Source organism: Festucalex cinctus, chromosome 3 (genome assembly GCF_051991245.1).
Source record: "Festucalex cinctus isolate MCC-2025b chromosome 3, RoL_Fcin_1.0, whole genome shotgun sequence".
Classification (NCBI taxonomy): Eukaryota; Metazoa; Chordata; class Actinopteri; order Syngnathiformes; family Syngnathidae; genus Festucalex; species Festucalex cinctus.
Window position 1 is genome coordinate 32130847 of NC_135413.1, and position 20647 is coordinate 32151493.

The window sequence follows — 20647 nt, forward strand, 5'->3', positions numbered from 1 at the left end:
TTCCCATGTCAGCAAACTGTTGAATTTGACATCCTTACCGGCTGTGTAAATGTCAAAGTAGGTGGGTTTGTTGGCCACGTTCCCAGTGCGCTCCAGACCGGGTCCCCTGGCGTGCACTTTACTCGGGTCACCCATGTCCTTTGCCACGTTCACTGCATAAGGGCTCTTGTCGATGTCCTGGCCTGCAAACAACACCTTCACCTGAAGGTCAAGCGGAGAGAATGACAATTTTAAGAAACTTGGTCTTAAAAAGATTTCTCAAATGGCTGCTTTGTCTAACCTTGTGGAGACCTTCAACTTTAGGAACGTAAGTGACAGTGTAGGTTCTGTTTTTGTCCTTGTTGGGTTTCACTTTAGCCTGCAGAAAATGGACAAAAACATGAGAAGGTTCACGGCAAAATATCCTGGCTTTGTCATGCGCCCACTTTGGGGATTACCCCACTTACCTCTTCTTTGTGTCCCTCGGGATCCTCCACGTAGACCAGGACCTCGCCACTGCCGGCTTCCAGAGTCTCCACAGTGAACACAGCAGGGTGAAGCACCTTGTTGCCATGCGGCTCAATACCTGCGAAGGAAACAAAAGCACCATTCACACATCTCGTTTCACAGCGGGAACGGTCACAAAGGGAGTACTGTCACGACTCACAGCACTGTATCGATATCAGGCACAAAGTGAGTCGATGTTTGATAGGAAACTCTTAAGAACTGTTCATCATGTATGCGCTGCTGTAGTAGTGGGCTACCCACCTGGTCCGTAGGCTTTGGCCTTGTGAGGGAAAAGCTGTTTGGGTCTTAGAGGGGCTCCTGGCTTGAGTTTGGCTTTGGGAAACTGCGACAGGTAGGTCATCACTGAGTGCTCATCCACATCTGGATCCACTATCTCCTCAGGCGCTATCACCTAAAGTGCAAACGCGTTAAAAATTTGAGTCGAAAATTGGACGGTACGTTTAAGCAAAGTTAGATTTGGCGCAAGTGGTGGCTGACCGCTCTGCCATAATCAAGGTGTAATTTGATTTCACAGAAAATAAACAGATCTTTTAGCACCACTACGGACTCTTCTCATATTTTTAGCACTTTGTTGTCAAAGTGATGACCTGAGCTGGTTATATTTAACCCCGGTCCTGCAGGGTTAGGGATTGTGCCTTCCATAAGGCAGCCAGTGGGATTTATACTTAGCCAGACCTCTCCCACATCTCCTTAACACCAGCACACTGGAATCCAGCGCCCCCCACTCCCCCCTCAAGCCATCAGGACCATGATATCCATCCTCTAGCTATCTGGCCAATGCTTATCCTTGTTGTGGCGATTAGCTGGTGTGCAACTAAACAACCTGCACAGTGAGCCGTGGAACAGCAGGGGTCATTAAAAAGGGTTAGAAGGGAAGAATGCAACCTTGCTCTGATTACATCGTTATTCCGAGGGACACAGATTAGATCTTTGTTTCGGAGGATGGCTCAGGAGGTGTTTAAAGGTCTCGAAAAGTACCAAAATAAAACTCCTAGACACTGTAACGTCTTTGAAGCCACCATAAAGCATTCTCGGCTTGTAAAAACTTTCATTTTAAACTGAGCATTGGTGTTCCTATTTTTCTACATACAGTGTGTAAATATAGAGCAGTGTGCAGACATCTTGTGCTACTACCTTGTTTGTTTTATCCCACCTTCCCACATGGTCTCGCTTTGCTCTGTTGTGTTTCCCTGCTATATCGCAGTTCATCGTTAATGGTCCCACTGCATTGTAAACAGTAATTTGCAAAAGGGTTGTACGATTTCTGGTACATTTATGTACATTATTTCCTTTTTAAGAATGAAACCTTGTTTTTGATGAACCTAATATTCTTGCTGTACATTTAATGCCAGTCATTATGGTGTAAAATTTTGGAGAACCTCTGCCTTGGCAAGCCCCACCCACCCCTCCTAGCCAACTTAAATGAAACATATCCATCATCCATCTTACCTGAGGTACGCCCAGCCAATCATCCGCCTGCTGCATGGCTTCTCTGGCATTCTCCACGGGCTGGTTGGGATCCCACTCGGCCCAATCAGGACACAAACCTAGCCAAATGCAAACAAGCCATTAGACGAGCCCGCTGCACAAATATCTGCAGGCTGGCTTCCGCCGCAGTTGCCATAATGAGGCCCCACTCGGACTGTCGCTGCTATCGCTACGACACCTCCAGCTACAAGGTCCCATGACCTTACCGGGGCAGCGACAATGACGCTGCCTCATGGAGCTTCAAGGAAAACAAGCACGACAGGCGCGCTAATGCTAGCACGCCCTGGGCAGCTAATAGATAAATTGGATTAGTGTTGACGACGGAGAGGGCCTTTCGCTTCAAGGCCAGTGCAACCTCACAATGCTTTAATCCAATTGTTAGAGACACAGGATGGATGGATGGATAGATAGATAGATAGAATGCCCCAAAATTGTTTTGTTTTGTTTTTTTCACTTTTTAGTTTTCACAGATATTTCTTTAACCAAATCCCTCCCTAGCTGGCTAGCTAGATAGCTAATAGCTACCTCCCTACCCATGACGGTAGATAGATGTATCTACTTCATACTTTTTACTCAATGGGTTGTTACTTTTGATTTTGGCAGAAAATCTCCCCCAAAATTGCAAATTGGTGTATTTTTTACATATATTTTCCGTCCAAATTCTTGTTGCTAGCTAGCTACAGAACTAGCTAACTAGCTAGATTGCCGTGTATGGCTTTTTGCACTGTTTGTTAGCATTAAGCTAGTCAATCTTTTTTAAGGTGCTTCTTTTCAATGCAGATTGTTTTTGTGTTTAATTTGATAGTAAACTTCAACTGGGATTTCAATCAACATGATCTTTAAGCTAATTGTTCAATATTTGCCAAAGTGCTACTTATTGTGAGGTGAGTTAAGATCACTGTCACCACAATGCTCGTATCTCAATTTTTTGCTTGCCAGTCATAGAAAAAAAATCGGTCAAAGAACATCCCGTATCTAGAAATATTCATAAGTCGGTTCATACGTATCGCAAGGCACCACTGTACGAACAAAAAGAAAGAGCAGCATTAAGGAAGGACTGAAATAAATTTAAGTCGTATCCAAACAAGACAAAAAAGTAATAAATAGTAGTGAAATTTTGCCACAGAAATATTTGTAGATAAGTGGGAAGTATATTACTGAAAGTGATATATAATAACATTGATATGTACGGTGGATGACACGCCAGTTGATATCCATAATAGTTCAACTTCACATCAAAACTTGAGAGAAATGAAAGACATTAAAATAATACTAGTGAGTTCAGTGGCCAGGCAAAAAGCAACAGAGTCTGTGTAATAGTCTTAAAAACCCACTGGGTGCACTAAAACAGGTCCACACCAGCCTTTTTATTTACAATATTGATTTTATCTCCGCGCGGACGATTTAAGATGTTCTTCACAGTGGCGCGCGAACATAAAACAGAGCCTGCCTCGTGTCGTCTCTGCGCCGCACAGCAAGAACGTCGGGCTGATGAAACAACGCAACCTTGTATGGGCAGCGTTGCAACACCGAAAGATGCGTCTCCTCGCACCCCCCGCCCGGGTAAACACACTCAAACAAGGCCTTGCGCTCGCATTTGCTTATCCCAAGGGGAGATCTCAGCGTTCGTTGAGGGGGGGGAAGCCGTCAATAGCAGAGGTGGTCAAACCACTCACACTCTGTTATTATAGAATGAATTCACAAGTCAAGTCATCTTTATTTATGTAGCTATGTTAATACGGTACACAGGTTTCAAGATAATCGCTGAAAACGTGGAATGTTTTGCATGTTCACCGTTTGTAGTTTTGCTGACTTTTTGGGGGTGTGGCTAAAATGTGCCCCTCCCCCACTAACTAGAATTTGAGAGCCTTTGTTCACAATCGATACATGCTAGCTAGCTAGCTAAGGCGGTTTGAAAGCGCTATGTAACTAAAGATGACTTGACTTGACTTGACTTGACTTGGCTGCTTTTAGAGTGCCTTGTTGTTGGCTATGAGGTCGCATTTCAATTTTCATGATTCTGAAGTATAGTTTTGGACACTTATATTTTTTTTTATTGTTGTTTTGCTTTCAATCATTCAAATTTGTCACATTGTTAGACGTCTTCCCTTTGGTATGTTAAATGTCCAAGACATTTCTTTTCACTTTAGAGGAACTTTAAATGGGAAGTCAAGTCAAACATTTTCTATGCACCCCCCACTAGTCTAAACATTCGGATTAATGTTGCATTTGTGGAGTATAAATTAAGCGGAAAAATCCACCCGCATTTTATCCATCTTAGGTAGCGGCCATTTTGTCACTGGCCTGTCGACTGAAAAGGACATCAAAGTACCGGGCGGGCTTAGCTTGCGAATGTCACATGACTAAGCAACCATAGGCACTGTGATGTCAATTTCAGTTGATAACAGAGTGTCAGTAAAAGGCAAAATGGCCACCCATAGAGGCAGAAAAACAGGTGGATTTTTCCGAATAATACTTTATCATGAAATATTAATCAGAAATGCCGTATATAGTCTAGTAGTGGGTACGCATAGAACATATTGTGAAGACAATTTTTGACTTTGCTTCCCTTTGAAATACAAAAGTCCAAGTAAAGTCATCAGTAAACTGGTCAAGTAAAGTGCATGTAACTGAAAAAGCTACTTACTTAGGTACACAAACAATTTATTTGGGCTTGATTACTTCCCACCAACCGATCACTGGCAGTGACTTAGAAACTGTGGACATGCGGTTTTACGCTCCTCTCTGTGACATATCACTCTGTTTTTTTTTGTTTTTTATGTCCGGCTAAGCCTCCCACTTTTCTGTTGAGGAGGAGGAATGGTGGCCAAATTTGGGGGTGTAGTCGTAGCGGCACAGTCAAGAGGCGAGAGCGAGAGACTCAGACCCGGGCCTCAGGACGGATGACAGCTTCAGTCATTGCGAGACAGCTGGCCGAGACGTCACCTAGCCATGAGTAACCCTCAACGCTACCTGCTCTATCCCCAGACGGATGACACGGGCTGACGTCCGTCCGTGTGCGTGTGTGTGCGAGAGAGATACCAAGGAGGCGAATCCTCTCCGGAAGGTGTTAACGTTTCCAAAGTACTGATGGACTGCGTGCTTGGCCTCGCCTCCTTAGCAACCGAGCACAACCAAAACAAGACACCTCATGCACCAGCTGGCCAGAATGTTAGCGACTGCGAAGCGCCGTTTATGAGAGGGGACGCGTTGGTTCAACCGAATGAAGCGGACGTGCATGTTTTTGAAAATGCGGGAGGAAATCCAGATAGAACATGCTAACATGCAGGAAGAGCGGAAGTCGAAATTCGAACCCAGAACTCCCAAACTTTAAGGGAGACATGTTAACGGATAGGGATATCCAAACATCACGATACGATATTATCACGATATGAAGGTCGAGATATGATCATTTTCACGATGTTGTGAAAAAAAAATAAATTGGAGCAAGCGAGCCTTTGAAAAACCGTGTGACATCGCAACCACACGAGCAGTCACGGCGGACGGTGAATTTGCCGCGTCTCACCTGGAGCGCAGTTGTCCACCAAAGCGCCGAGGGCTTTTCCGTCCCTCCAGTCGCGGTTGAAGTTGTTGATGGGCAGCTGCGGCACTTTGTTTTGGATCCAGCCCAGCAGACGCTGCTTGGGCGTCATCTTCTTGGCCTCCTCGTCGTCCTCGTCGTCCCACATGGGCATGGAGATGGAGTAGTGCAGGATGAGAGTCCAGATGAGGCCCAGGATCAGCTTGAGATTGCCGTCAACGATGGCTTTGCTGTCTGTGGGGAGACAACGGCAGCAAAAGTTCTGCTTTTTTGTTGTTGTTGTTCCTCACTTTTGGTACAGGTGCAAAATTACTCACACGTTGTGCTTTCAGCATTCCCACAATTAGGTGTAAATACGTTTTTTCATACTTTGTCCTTCACTCCCCAAAACGTTTTTAGCCTTTTTTTTTTTTTATGCAAGAGCATACACAAGGCTTTGATACGGCTTCTGGCATGAAGAGGTGGCTTAAAGGAAGGCTCCTTTAATTTTACATGTATGGCTTGATCGGCAGTAAATAGTTAGTTTAGCTACGAAAAATGCATAAGAGCTGAAGAATACACCCTTATATTGATTTATTTAACTTTTCTTCAACATAGAAGTACTTCCGTGTTGCAACGCCCCCGAGTGGTGACGTCACTAGTGTGTATACTCGCTTGGCGAACAGTAGTTCACGCAGACATAACAACGGGGAGGACACAAACTGTCACTTATGCCTTTGTGTATTGCAAAATTTTGCAAGGCGTCGGCAAGGAAAAACCCGCGAGACCCCCTAAAAAAAAAACAAAAAAAAAAAACAAAAAAAAAACGACATGAGTAGAAGGACAAGCAGGCGTGCGCGCAGCGAACATTTCAGGCATGAGGACTTACATACAAAATATGTTACAATTTGAGATGGGGTACGCCACACGCCTAATACTAAAGCCCAACGCAGTACCGAGTATCTTTAAAGAACCAGACGTGGGAAATAATCAAGCCGATGGAGGATCTCTGGCGGCTACTTCTGCTAGCAACACGGAGCTCACTCTCACAACAGCCGGCACAAATCGAGGTCTCCCTACGGCCACTGAAAGATCTCGGAGAAGCGAAGCAAATGTAAAGCGAAAGGTAGGCATGTTTCGGGGGTGGGGGGGCATTGGTTATTATACTGCACGGACTGTTTTATTTCATAATTCATTTGAAGGTGGCCAACGCAGGGGCACGTCGGCACGTTACCGTAATGCACAGTATTAACAATCGTTGGGGCGGCTGGCTTGACTTCGTCTTTTCGAGTGGCGGCTGGCCTGACCGCAGTGGGACGCTCCGCAAAAAAAGAAAAAAAAAAAGAGCTAGGGGAGGTTGGGTGCTGTAACGACGATACATTTAATTTTACTATTTTTTCTTTTTCCTGAAATATTTCGTCAGTTCCACACGTTTTGCATTGCTCGTACTGTGTGTCACTTTACCTGTTGGATATTTGCTCCTCCAAGACTTTTCTTCTTCACATCTTTCATCGCAACCAAAGCTATCCTGAGAATGTCTATTTAGTATTGCCATGTTGAATGTCTGATGTTCCAGGATGCAGTTGAGATTGTCCGCAAGGAACCGATCCTCGAGTTTTTTCATTTCCAGACAGCACACATTCATTTGCGGATTGTCCATTCATGTGCAGCTCCCGCACGAGCACCACTCACCCCCCGCCTGATTCACTCGTTCGTCAAAGTTTATTTTGTGCCCGAAAAGACCATCTGGCGCCACAACTTTCACATCCAAGGCAGACTTTCCTTCGGTAGAGTTATTTTGTCGTGTTGGCTCGAAGCGATAAGGTTTAATCCTTCCGGGTTTGACGCGAGATGCACGGCTGCGTTGCATAGTGCTTCCATAGTGTAGCGTTTACACACTAGTGACGTAAACATCCGGGTTATTTAGTCACGTGTAACAAACATGCCGGCGTTCGATTCATTTTAACATCGGTTTAAAAGTTATTAAATGTACATAAAAAAATAATCACGTCACCAAATTAATTATTGAAAAAGTAGCAACTTTTTGCTGCTAAAAATGGATCAATAAGTAAAGTGTTCCTTTAAAGGAATGGTAGTTATTATAAAAAATGGCCAGCAGGTGGCATCAGAGTATAAGAGATCAGCCAGGGGCATGTTGCAACATGCTCTTTTTGACCCAGAAATTGAGTATTGATGAAACTTAACTCATTCACTCGCTGCCATTTTCACATTTTGCAATCCCGTTCGCTCCCGGCTCTTTTACTGAATTTTGCATGGAACCTATCAAAAGAAAGATTAAAGTCTCTTCTTTCATTAGGAAAAAAAAGTATGTTTCTATCTGTTTCCGTTTTGCAGCAATTAGCATTAGAAGAGAGCTAAGTTCCATCAGTTTTCACAAATCTATTTAAAATTGTAAGTAATTGAGCTTTTTTTCGACATGGCCCTGGTTGATCTCCTTTGCTCTGCTGCCACCTGCTGGCCGTTTGTGTAATAACTACCATTTCTGCAACCGTTCTTTGCAGTTGAGAGGCTGCATCAAAGCCTTCTGTGTGCTCTAGCATTAAAAAAAAAAAAAAAAAAAAACGTATAAATACGTCTTTGGGACACGTAAAACATTACAAAAAAAAACAACAACAACAAACGTATGTACACATTGGGAGCAAATGAGTTAAACTATATTCTAATGTGAATTGCTGCAAAACGGAAACAGAGAGAAATATACTTTCCCTGATAAAATAAGATACTCAAATCTTTCTTTTGGTAGGTTCCATGTTTTTTATAGCAATAGAACACAATATTCTGTGGGCCTTGCAAAATCAGTCCAAATCCAGTAAAACAGCTGGGAGCAAAAGGGGGAAAATGGTTTCCATCATATGTTAGCAATAGCATTAAGCTAGCAGACTTAAAAAGTAAGCCGCGCATTTCTCTTTAAAATGCAGACTGTGCCAGAAAAGTCCATTCTCCATCAAAGCGCCTGAAAAGTCGACTTTCCTATTTGTAGCCGGTGACTTGCCAGCTCGGCTGTTCAGCGGAGCGACGACTTAAGAGACAAGATTTAGGAGCTACGCCGGGCATGTTTTATCAATGTTGGAGCGCAGAGCTGACCAGGCTATTCTGAGTAGGTACATAAACAACCGTGATTGACTGCCGAGGGGACGGCAATCGAATGCGTCTCGGAGAGCCCCGCCCCCCTCCCCGCCCGAGCCCCCCTTTTCTTCCAGACAGCTGTCTGGCAGCGGAGCCCCGGCGATCCGTCATGCGCTCACAATGCTACACTGAAGAGCGTGACAGCTGAGGATATGTGCAAGTGGATCTCTCTCTGCATAAATACCGCTTGGATTTCAATTACCTTCCCAAAGTGGTCGCGCCAGCCTGCGATAAATCAAAGACTTGGAGATTGGCCCGATGGACGGCCAAGCCGAGCACTTCATTTCCGAAAAGTTGCCTGGAGGGAAAGTTTGCCGAATGAGCCGCTTTAATTTAAAGATGCCATCGCTTAACCTCAAAGGCGCTCGCCGCTGCACTTTTAATGCCGTCAGCGGTTTGTGGGCGGCTGATTACTTCCGCCCAGGAGCCTATGCTGGATTTTTTGGTTTTGTTTTGTTTTAAGAGGACTATATCAAGCTACTTTTCGGTTTACATCAAATTTCAAGGACTAGAAGCGGTTCAATTGTTGGCCTGTATTACGTCACGTTTCCCTTCAATCGTGTGAATTAAATGCAGTTGACTTGACTTGATCTTCTATCATCCTGATTGTTTTGGCATTTTTGTCCGTTGCTTTTTTGCCCAAGTTGTTGAACTTTGCCATATTTTTTCTAGATTTTTACTAGATTTTAGTGGTTTTGTATTTGGTATAAATTTCTTGTTCTTGCCAGAGTTTTTGCATTTTCCTTTGTCAATTTTGTAAAAAAATAAAATAAATAAAAAAATTGTCAGGTCTTGCCTGATTTTTTTTTGTGCCCATTTTTTGTCATGATTGTTACTGTATTTTTTTTTATTATTGTTTTAGTTTTGTATTTTTTGCCATATTCTCACATCCAAAAATATATTTTTTTGTGGTTTTATTTTTGGTATAAATTTTGTTGTTTTTGACAGATTTTTGCATTTTCTGTTGTCAAATTTTGTTAGAAAAAATTGCCCAATTTTTGTCAGGTTTTGGCAGATTTTTCTTTTTTATGCCATTTTTTTTGTCATGATTGTTGCTTTATTTTTTATTATTTCATTTTTTTATTTTTTGCCATATTCTCACATCCAAAAACATATTTTTTGTGGTTTTATTTTTGGTATAAATTTTTGCATTTCTGTTGTCAAATTTTATATTTTTGCCCATTTTTTTGTTACGACTGTTGCTGTTTTTTGTTTATTTTTATTTTTCCAGATTTGTGTTTTTTTTTTGCCATATTTTTACATCCAAAAACATCTTTTTTTTGTGGTTTTGTTTTTTGGTATAAATGATGTTTAAAAAAAATAAAAAAGGCAAATTTTTTGTCAGGTTCTGCCTGATTTTTTGTTTTTTTTTGCCCCATTTTTGTCATGTTTGTTGCTGTATTTTGGTTTTTAATTTTTTTATTTTTGCGATATTTTTACATCCAAAAAACGTTTTTTTTTTTTTTTTGTCTAATTTTTGCCAGATGTTTTCCTAAAATTTGTCATATTTTTATGCCTTGTCATATGTCAGGACCGTCACAACGCGAAGGAGCCCTGCATGTGTCACCACTTCTCTGCCTCCCTGCGACTCTTCCGGTCTCTCTGTTTTGCGACCCGCTGATGACGCAACACGCAAGTCGGACGAACGAGTCCGGAATCGTCCTGCCTTGGCAGCCATCTTGCCCGCTTGTGCTTGATTAGTGAGTTGGTGAGTGAGCAGCTGTTTTCTGTCAAGCCGGCCTCTCCTGAGCTCTTGTCATGTGTGGCGGGCTCTTAAAGGGCCGATGTGTCACCGTTTTGAGTGGCGCCGTCAGGTGCGGCAAAAGTGCGCCAACTGCCAGCACAAAGAGACATCCGTCAAACGGCGCGCCGACACGCGCCGGCGCGCATGTGCAACCCGGCCTGCTTGCGGCTTTTTATTGCCTCGGATGGAATGCGCGTGGATGTGCAGGCCGTCGGGTCCAACGATTCGCTGTGTTTCTCTCCAACGCACACGATGAACGTGAGCTCCGCAAATGATCGGAGCCGCACTGCGTGACGCCGATCGAGCTCGTAGCTGCGACGGTGACCTTTGGCCTGCCGGAATTAGCTCACATGCGGGTCTTTTCTCAGCCAGGCCGCTAAAGTCTTGGTCATCGTGGGAATTTCACACACATGCGGCGAGAAATCAGCTGCAACCGATATTTTAATAATTGTTCTCTTCCTTTTCGAGGATTTTTTTTTTAATCCAATCAGATTTCAGCCTCCATGTGTTGCTATGTCAATCTAATCTGCCCAGGGCCTTCACAACAGTCGTACTGTCTTAGCTTTGGGACTATTTTTTCCAACCAGTCAAATTTCAAATTCATCCCACAACAAAACCTTGTCGGTTGGAGTTAAACTTAAACAGACAAGTTTGAAAAATACAATTACAAATAATAATACAATAAATAATAAATAATAAATAAATGATATAAATACTAAATACATATAATAATAATAATAATAAAAATAAAATAAAAATGATGTACGTAGCTAAGCTTTTTTTTTTTTTTTTTTATGTAGTATTGATGTTTTGTATAATTGCATGCAAGTCCCCACCAAGGTTATTTTTAGTTAACTAAAACTAACGATAAAACTAAAATTAAAATAAAAACAATTTCGTTCACGAAATAAAATAAAACCGAAAACGGTTTTCAAAGAACAAAAACTAACTGAAACTACATGTTATGTTTACAAAACTAACTATTCAGCAAAGATGTCCTTTGTTTAAGTCTTTGGTAATTAATTTAACGCATGAGCCTTTGGGGATGAATTTTAAATGCGATTTGAAGTCGATTTATTTTGATATTAACCAAAAAAAAAGGACGTTTGAAAGTCTGTCACACAGAAGTGGTCATCTAGCAGCATCCAATAGAAAAGCACCTTCAGATGACGTCGCTTCCGCATTGCACACAAGTAATACACATTTAAAAAACTAAAACTAATATCGAAACTAACTAAAACGAAGCATTTGTTAAGTAACTAATAAAAACTAACAGAACCACCCTGAAAACTAATTAAAACTAACTCAAAAAAAAAAAAAAAAACGAAATCAAAAGTAACTAAAATGAAAAATTCCCAAACTATAATAAACTTGTCCCCACTTAAAAGTTCAAGCTACTAAAAACTGCACAACCCCACCAGGTGAAACACTTCATCAAAACCCGAAAGGTCCAAAATATGTCCGGGGGTGCCGGGCGTCCAGTTGCCGTCCAGCTGGCGAGTCCGGCAAGCCTCCATGACCTTTGACCTCTCGGAACGCACCCGCGCCCGTTTGACCTGCCGCGCCGTGCGTTTATCAGCCTCGCGCTCGTTAGCACCAGCTGGCGAATGTGCGCCTTTTGACCAAGCAAAGTGTCGAGCGGGCTCGTGAGCTCGACACGAGTGTTGCTGATGCTGATGATGTCGTTCTGAGTTAGAATTTCTGATGACACATTGACCCCGCCCCCCATCCCCCCCCCCCCCCCCTCAGTTATGTGACTGCCTCTTACCTTTGCTGCTAACATGGCTACAATGTTTTTGTTTACTTGCATCAGCTGTCGAGCTGCACACAACTTTTCCACATTCTTCATCTAAAGCAGTTCACAATCAATATTTACTCCATCGAAAAACATCACACGAAATCTAAACTAATCAACTACATCTCACCCATCATATTTTTTAACTCTTTGACTGCCAAACGTTATCCAAAAAAAAGCCCAACGGTGCTCGCCGATTTGGAGCATTTTCACTCATCTTTCAAAGCAAACAGAATATTGCGCGCTCTGACGACATAAATATGGTGGATACCATATGAAAGATTGGATTCCATTCTTTCATGAGAAAAAAAAAGTATGTTTCTATCTTATTCCGTTCTTTAGTAATCACCATTTGAAATGAGGTCATTTGAGTGACATATAAATACAAAAATATTAAGAGAAAAACAAGTTTTTTGTGAAAAGATAGATTTTTTTTTTTTTTGCACAACAGTGACTTTGACACGAATATTTTTTGTTTAGTGACAAGGCAGCGCTGCACAAGAGGAAAAAAAACCAAAAAACATAATAAACGTAAATTACAGTTTTTGGCGGCATTCATTAGGATTTTAGAATACGTCATTAAACGTTTTTGGCGGTCAAAGTGTTAAATGTATTAATATGCGCAGATCGCCGCAGATGTGTTTTGCTAAGTTGAATGAGAGATTGCTGAAAGGACCTGGGCAGATTTGATCCACATGGCAACAAAAAAAAACTGAAATCTGATTGGACAAATAATCTCACCTCAAATGTACTGGAAGCACTTGCTGCTGAGAATGAAGAAGCGTACAAAATGGACCTCAAATCTCCTTAGATTGTACGTTGTCGAAAATATCGGTATGGTAGAAGTCCATTTGTATCCCTTAAGGCAGCGGTGTCAAACATACGGCCCACGGGCCGGATCAGGCCCGCAAATGGGTTTAATCCGGCCCGCGAGATGATTTTGTAAAGTAAAAAAAAACTTTAAAAATTGTACTAGACTTTAAAAATGGTATTCTTTGAAGATATTGTATATCATAGCTGATTTTATGTCTTCTGAAAGTCAAAACCTCACTGTCAAAATGAGACGCAACGGCGAAAACGGATCTTTTCGACATTTTTTGAAGTGCCAGAAATAAAATCATATTAGACATATTTTCAATTCAGCAATCCAGTTTGAGAGCTTGGTCTAACTTTGAGCCTGTCACAAGAAGGAATCATCACCCTGTCACCTGTCCATCAAAACTATTCCTGCCTCAGATTTCCTTTCCTTTGTCCGAAGTCATTTTCTGTGACTTTTGATGCTGGCTTCTGCCAGGGAAGCTTTTCAATTGGACTGTCCCAAGATTGGGCAAATAAATCCAATTGCCATCCACTGGATGAGTTAACTCAAGCACAAAACGTTTTTGTTTGGTTGCTGGCTTCCTAAAATTGATCAGATTGATAGACTGCACTAGTGCACTCACATGCAGTTTGTTCCCACTTTCGACAGGGAGTTGATATACCGCAGTTGTTAGCTTTGGGGCCAAATAATCGGGGTTTAGTCCGCCTCGTCCACTAACACTTCCAATTCCATCACTTCAAACTTCATTTTGCACTTGTAGTGCTCTTCAAAGTTTCCCGTGGCGCTACATAAATTGTGAAACCCTCATTTATAGGACGCTCTCTTCCACTTTTTCACCTGTTGCCAAGTGACCTTACCGTAAACCTCGCCCGCATGACCTAGTAAACCAATCAAGACGCAAGACGTCATGTCTGCGATGGCACGTGTGTTTTGTTGCGGACAAACGAAAGTAATCCAGCTCCTGGTGGTGCATTGTGTGGTTATCCAAAGGCAAGAAAAAAAAAATCAATAAAAATGGCTAAAATGCTGTAGTCACGACTTGTATAAGAGTGATAGCCGTTATCCAGATCGACTTACCGGCGTCCTGCGGTAGTCACGGCTTGTGTAAGAGAGACACTGTCCGGATTATTCCCTTCCCTAAACCCTCAAACAACTCCGAAAAATATCTGCGTTGGATCAAACCTTGTGGAAGACCTCACACACGACCAGTTGAATCCCTCCAAAATGACCAGAAAGTACGTCTGCACTAAGGTAATGTTCTCCATTGTTGTTTTTAGCCAAAGGCTAACGATAGCTCCGGGTAGCTAACCGTCCACACATTTGTCGACTTGCTATTTACTATAAATGCCAACAGAACAAACTTAGCACACACAACCAGTTGAATGCCTCCAAAATGATCAGAAAGTACGTCTGCTCTAAGCTAATGTTTTCCATTGTTGTTTTTAGATAAAGGCTAACGATAGCGCCGGGTAGCTAACCGTCCATGTGTTTGTTGACTTACTATTTACTATCAATGCCAACAGAACAAACTTAGCACACACAACCAGTTGAATGCCTCCAAAATGACCAGAAAGTACGTCTGCACTAAGGTAATGTTCTCCGTTGTTGTTTTTAGCCGAAGGCTAACGATAGCGCCGGGTAGCTAACCGTCCACACGTTTGTTGACTTACTATTTACTATAAATGCCAACAGAACAAACTTAGCACACACAACCAGTTGAATGCCTCCAAAATGATCAGAAAGTACGTCTGCTCTAAGCCAATGTTTTCCATTGTTGTTTTTAGATAAAGGCTAACGATAGCGCCGGGTAGCTAACCGTCCACACATTTGTCGACTTACTATTTACTATAAATGCCAACAGAACAAACTTAGCACACACAACCAGTTGAATGCCTCCAAAATGATCAGAAAGTACAACGTCGGCACTAAGCTAATGTTTTCCATTGTTGTTTTTAGATAAAGGCTAACGATAGCGCCGGGTAGCTAACCGTCCACACGTTTGTTGACTTACTATTTACTATAAATGCCAACAGAACAAACTTAGCACACACAACCAGTTGAATGCCTCCAAAATGATCAGAAAGTACAACGTCGGCTCTAAGCTAATGTTTTCCATTGTTGTTTTTAGATAAAGGCTAACGATAGCGCCGGGTAGCTAACCGTCCATGTGTTTGTTGACTTACTATTTACTATAAATGCCAACAGAACATTGAAACTAGGTAATATAAATTTATTTGCACCCTTCTCGACGGGAACAATGTCCAAAAACTTTGGTTTTGCCGATAATCGATCGAAGTTACTTGTCTTTTTCCTGACATCTGCAGCAGCAGACAGCGATTTGTATTTCGTTTGTTTTGGGGCAAAATTGCATGGTGAGGGAGTGAAATTTAAAGCCCCATTATGCTTGCTTGGAAGAGAAAAATCTCAGCGTCCTGACTGAGAAATCACAAGGAAGATTTGACAACTTTGCCATTACTGTGAATGCGCTTGAGCTCATCTCGACCGCTAAATGTCGGCGGGCGCTGCTCGTGGCATTTTGTGGGTGAGGAGGGGCGTGCCGCGGTCAGGTCAATTTTAGTAGACGAGCAATTTGAGGCCCCTGGCATCATAAGATTCCGATTCGCTCGGTGTGAGCCACTCACCAATGGACACCAGCTTGATGTGCTCCCGGTCCAGGAACTCCAGCGCCACCGAGACGTTCTCCAGCTTCATCTGGCGGAAGTTGGGCCTGCTGTGGTACTTGCGGTACATCTTCTTCTGGCTGAGGACCTCAAGCAGCCAGATGAGCTTCAGGCCGTCGCTGAAGTCTCGCTGCAGGTCGCCGATGGTCTTGTTGACGCACTTGAGGTGCTCGTTGCACCAGCGGGTGAACGTGTTCTGCTGGATCTTCTTCCACGGCGCGTCCTCGGCCAGGTCCTTCTCGGTGGCCGGCATCTCCTCGTCCTCCTCCCCGCCGCCAAAGTCGGCGGCCTGGTAGTACTGCGGCTCCTCGCCGTAGTTGTTGCTCATCATGGCGGTCCTGCTCGGCTTTTTGAGAGCCACAAGTTGATGATCGTCGCTGGCACTGGGTGAGCAGTTGTCGGGAACTTTGATGGAGGTCCAAGTTGCGCTTCCTCCTGGATTCAATCGGTGCGTTCTTCTCAAAGTCGCTCCTTGTCCTGTCGCAGTGTGGCCCCCGGGAACAGCAAGCGCGCGTCCGCGGCTCGTCTCTCGACGCGTTGGACTTGAATGTCCAACACGGACAACTGGTGGCTTTAAAAAGGTCCCCCCCCCCCCTCCACCCCACCCCCGGAGCGCGTCATTCCGGAGCCCTGCGATCATGCTCCATGCGCTCATCCAGAAGAAGTCCGGGGGCTCCGGCTCGGTTTACTAGGCCGGGCTGGGGGGGGCCTGATTGGTCAGAGCCCAGTCAAAGCATGCGGCTTATTTTTAGGCACTCCTATTTGGGAGAGCCCGTGTGTGTATATGTGTGTGCGGGTACACTTGTGATTGTTGACAATGTGTGTCACTTCTCAGCACTCAAGAGGCCGAACAACTGCGCTAAGAAAAGAAAGTGAGAGAAGACTTTAAAAAAAAAAAAAAGAAAGAAATACACATCCAGTGAGTGGTCACTTCATTAGGTAATTTGCGGTGCGGTGAAGAATCGTATCCTGAACTTATGACTCACTCGTTTTCGAGTGTTACAAATTATGAGCCATCACTTGGCAGATTAACAAAATATAATCATGACAAAGTTTAGAAGTGATCAAAAGGGGGCGGTCAAAGTTAGAACAGCTCCGATTACTGGATGTCTCAATTATCCTGTGCTGTGGCGTGTCAATTGTGGATGTTAAGCCGGTTCAATATTTACGATCTTTACATGTGTTGTCGGGGCGGCACGAGTGGTTAGCACGTCCGCCTCCCAGTTCTGAGGACTCGGGTTCGAGTCCAGGCTCGGACCTTCCTGGGTGGAGTTTGCATGTTCTCCCCGTGCCCGCGTGGGTCTTCTCCGGGTACTCCGGTCTCCTCCCACATTCCAAAGACATGCATGGCAGGTTCATTGGGTGTTCCGAATTGTCCCTCGGTGTGATTGTGAGTGTGTGGATGGTTGTTCGTCTCTGTGTGCCCTGCGATTGGCTGGCGACCAGTCCAAGGGTGTCCCCCGCCTACTGCCCAGAGCCAGCTGAGATAGGCGCCAGCACCCCCCGCGACCCTTGTGAGGAAGAAGCGGTCAAGAAAATGGATGGATTACATGCGTTGTGGTCTGAGTTACAGTCCTGGCCAGGTTATCGGAACGTGTTCATGTTGTACGCCACACGGTGTCAACGTTTGGAGTTCTGCATGTTTTAGACCCCGTTCACACGAAAGCCCGTTTCAACGTATCCGCACAAGTTCCCCGTTTGGACAGTTCGTCCACACGGCGGCGCAGTTTCGGAGATTGAAACCGATCACTTTTGGAACCGGGCTCCAGAGTGGAAAGATTTCAAAACGTGCCTCGTACGTTTCAATGTGGACACCATAGCAGGTTAGGATACTCTTCTTGCGAACCGCCGTTCTGTCAACAACAATGGCGGAATGCCGTGTTTTGCGCAACTCGCTTGTTTATGCTTTTACAGCAAAATGCTTCATTAGGTACTTTGCGGTGCGGTGAAGAAACCTTATGAGCCGATCTTTTATTTTATTTCTATTTTTTTAGCTTAAAATATAATCATGAGAAAATGTAGACTTGATCAAATGGGGCGACGCTTCCGATCAAAATCAGAACAGCTCCGATTACTGGGGCCGGTCCCGTCCCAATCTCAAATGAATGTCGGAGAACAACCGTACACTAAATAAGTTGTTTAAATAGATTGGATAGATCGGTCCAATTTCTGATTGGACCGGTGATCAGTTTTTTCAAACTCATTGATCAGTGATAAAGTCTAGTATTCCGCTTAAAGAAGACAAATGTATTAATATACTGATAAGGTGATGAATATTGTTCTTATGAACATATTAAGAATGAAGTCACCCGGCTCATCCATCACTTCCTATTGAAATATTACAACGTGTTGACGGTCCAATATTACCACAAAATCTTTTCATAGCTTGCTGCTTACTTGTGTGAGCGAGTGGACAACAATATCTTGACGCTAATGATCTGCTTTTGTGTCTATTTATACTTTCAAATAAGCCAAACGTTCCCCCGCGGCCGATCTATAAACGCTTGGCAGTAATCAAAGTGCGGAATAAAACTAATACGCAGCTAGAAAAAATCAATGTGTGCATATGGAAATGTGTTTTTGTGCGTGCTGCAGATGACCGAGTGCTCAACGTGGTGTCGTGACTCAGCAGCTGACGACGTACGCGTGACCGCACGCACGCACGCACGCACGCACGCACATCTGGCAGGTGAGAATGAATATGACGCACTGACACTGGCTTGTAAACGGTGTCGCTGCTCGTGTTTGGCGCGCCGGCATTAGCGCACGTTTTAAGTGATCGAATCATCTTTTTTTTCTTTTTTTTTCTAATCCAGGCAAATTTACAGTGCTGAACTGTCAGTGTAATACCACGTTAAACCACAACATTTAGGGCAGCACTGAGCTCTATTGCAGGAGTGTCATGAAAGAAGTGGCAGAAATTTGGTAATTAATTGAACTTGGATGTTCGTTTTGCTTAAATGTTTTCAAATTTATTTTACTTTTATTTGACTTGTTTTGTTTTTATTTTGCACCACAATATACTTGACATTTCACATTTTAATTTCATTTATCCTCTGTCTGATTTCAAAGGCAATCAATTATTTGTTTTTAATTTAATAAAAGTTATTCAGTCTGAAATAGTAACATTTGAAGAGATTTTAATATTTGGTTTTATGGTATTCTAATTTGCGTTTTTTGTTTTTGTTTTTTAATGAATTTTTATCCGATTGTGACTTACCAAGATAGTATGTGTTTGATTTTAAAAATGACATAAAATTTAGGTATTTTATTTGAATAATTATCATCATTCAACAACAACAACATGCGCATTAATAGTCATTAATTGCACAAAACATAATTTAAAGTAGAAGTTGAATAATAATTACTGTAAGGTCAGTGCTACTTTCCTTGGCCTGTCAATGTTGTTTCAAATGATATGTTAGCATTAAGCTAGCGGACTTTTGTTTGATGAAAATATATAGTTTGGTTGAACATTTTAATGCTTAAAAAAAATTATCTTTTATATTAAACTTCCCTAAGTGAGAATGACAAAAAAAAAAAAAAAAAAAAAAAAAAAAAAAAAAAAAAAGCCCTGACACAAGCCCGGTTGTTTGAGTGTATTTTGATCATTTTAAATATCCTTTAAAGCATGTACGATGGGTAAAAAAAAAAAAAAACTTTTTATTATTTGTATTATTTTGCAAGAATCGGCTGTGAGCTCTTGACGCCTTCTTGCTGGTGTTTGGCAGATTGTAAGAAACTGAAGACGTTATAGGGGAGACTTCCTAATCGTGGATTTGTCCGTCCGTGAGATGAATTTCATTGGCTTGGAAAGAGTTTTCTCTGTTCAAAGGTCACGTCGGTCGGTCGGCCAGCATGACTTTGAGTCAATCGTATATTCAATGTGTCAATTGGGGATGATTCTCATTCTAATTCGGCCAGAGGTGATTCATTGAAATATATTCATGTGAGCCGCTGTTGTAATATTTGGTGAGCCCAATCTGCATTTCGCACAACCTGACAGCCGAGACTCCCCAAATGAACGTTACACTAATCAAACGAAATGAAATGAAATGTCAGCGGCTCGCAAACTCATTGCGAGTCGTGCAAAAGGCGACTTTGCGCACCTGCTGCTGGATTATTTGAAGCGCAAATGATCAGTTCACCCGGCGGATTTCGGACCCCTGTAAGCGGGTCAAAACGTCTCCACAATAATGCTGGAAATTAAAAAGAGGATTTTTAAAGACCCCTGTCAGGCTTTTAGAAAAAACAACTCCCTTATATACAAACTCATTTTAGTTAACTAAAACTAACGAGAAAACTAAAAGAAAAATTCAAAAATCAAGTTCCGTGAACGAAATAAAATAAAAACGAAAATGCTTTAAAAAAAAAACGAAAACTAACTGAAACTACACTTGATGTTTACAAAACTAACTAAAACTAACTATAATTCGAGCAAAAATGTCTTGTTTTCATCTTTGGCAATTAATTTAATGAGGGATGATTTTAAATGTGATTTTTTTTTAACTGTTTGACCGCCAAAAATGTTTAATAACGATGAGTAAAATCACGACGTATCTATGTTTTGTTTTGTTTTTTGTTTTTTTTTAATCAATGGGCAGTTCACCGTCTAAGTGAAGCGCGCGCTGCCCGGTCAATGAGTTGTGGAATCAAAAACACTCACTATATATGGCCAGCAGATGGCAGCATTGTATCTCTTTTCAATGGGCTCAATGTGTATGAAATTACAATGAAACAGGATGAAATCTGATGAAATAAATAGAGAGATAAATAGTTTTCAAGGATGACATAAATCATCAAAGCCTTTGTCATATTCAAGTTTTTTTTGTGATAATATATGGCAGCAAAAGAGTTAAGTAGATTTATTTTGATATTAACCGGAGATAAGGACGTTTGAAAGTGTGTCACACAGAAGTGACGTCATCTAGCAGCAGCCAATAGA

General features: G+C 42.4%; 1 protein-coding gene and 1 long non-coding RNA gene across 5 annotated transcripts in view; one reads left to right on the forward strand and one right to left on the reverse strand.

The window, feature by feature from the left end:
• Nucleotides 1–16173, reverse strand: part of LOC144016477 (filamin-C-like) — a 44662-nt gene extending 28489 nt beyond the window's left edge. The window contains exons 1-7 of the mRNA XM_077517671.1: nt 15664–16173; nt 5522–5770; nt 1957–2054; nt 748–898; nt 447–565; nt 281–358; nt 39–201 (exon numbers count right to left, since the gene is read on the reverse strand). Of these exons, the coding sequence (XP_077373797.1) occupies nt 39–201; nt 281–358; nt 447–565; nt 748–898; nt 1957–2054; nt 5522–5770; nt 15664–16033 (1228 nt within the window). The 5' untranslated portion in view covers nt 16034–16173. The remainder of the gene's footprint in view (nt 1–38; nt 202–280; nt 359–446; nt 566–747; nt 899–1956; nt 2055–5521; nt 5771–15663) is intronic.
• LOC144016480 (uncharacterized) overlaps nt 1–18376 on the forward strand; it is a 125070-nt gene extending 106694 nt beyond the window's left edge. For all 4 annotated transcript variants that reach the window (XR_013282920.1, XR_013282922.1, XR_013282923.1 and 1 more), the window contains 2 exons: nt 10194–10370; nt 18298–18376. This is a non-coding gene — a long non-coding RNA (uncharacterized LOC144016480). The remainder of the gene's footprint in view (nt 1–10193; nt 10371–18297) is intronic.
• The last annotated feature ends 2271 nt before the right edge of the window (nt 18377–20647 follow it).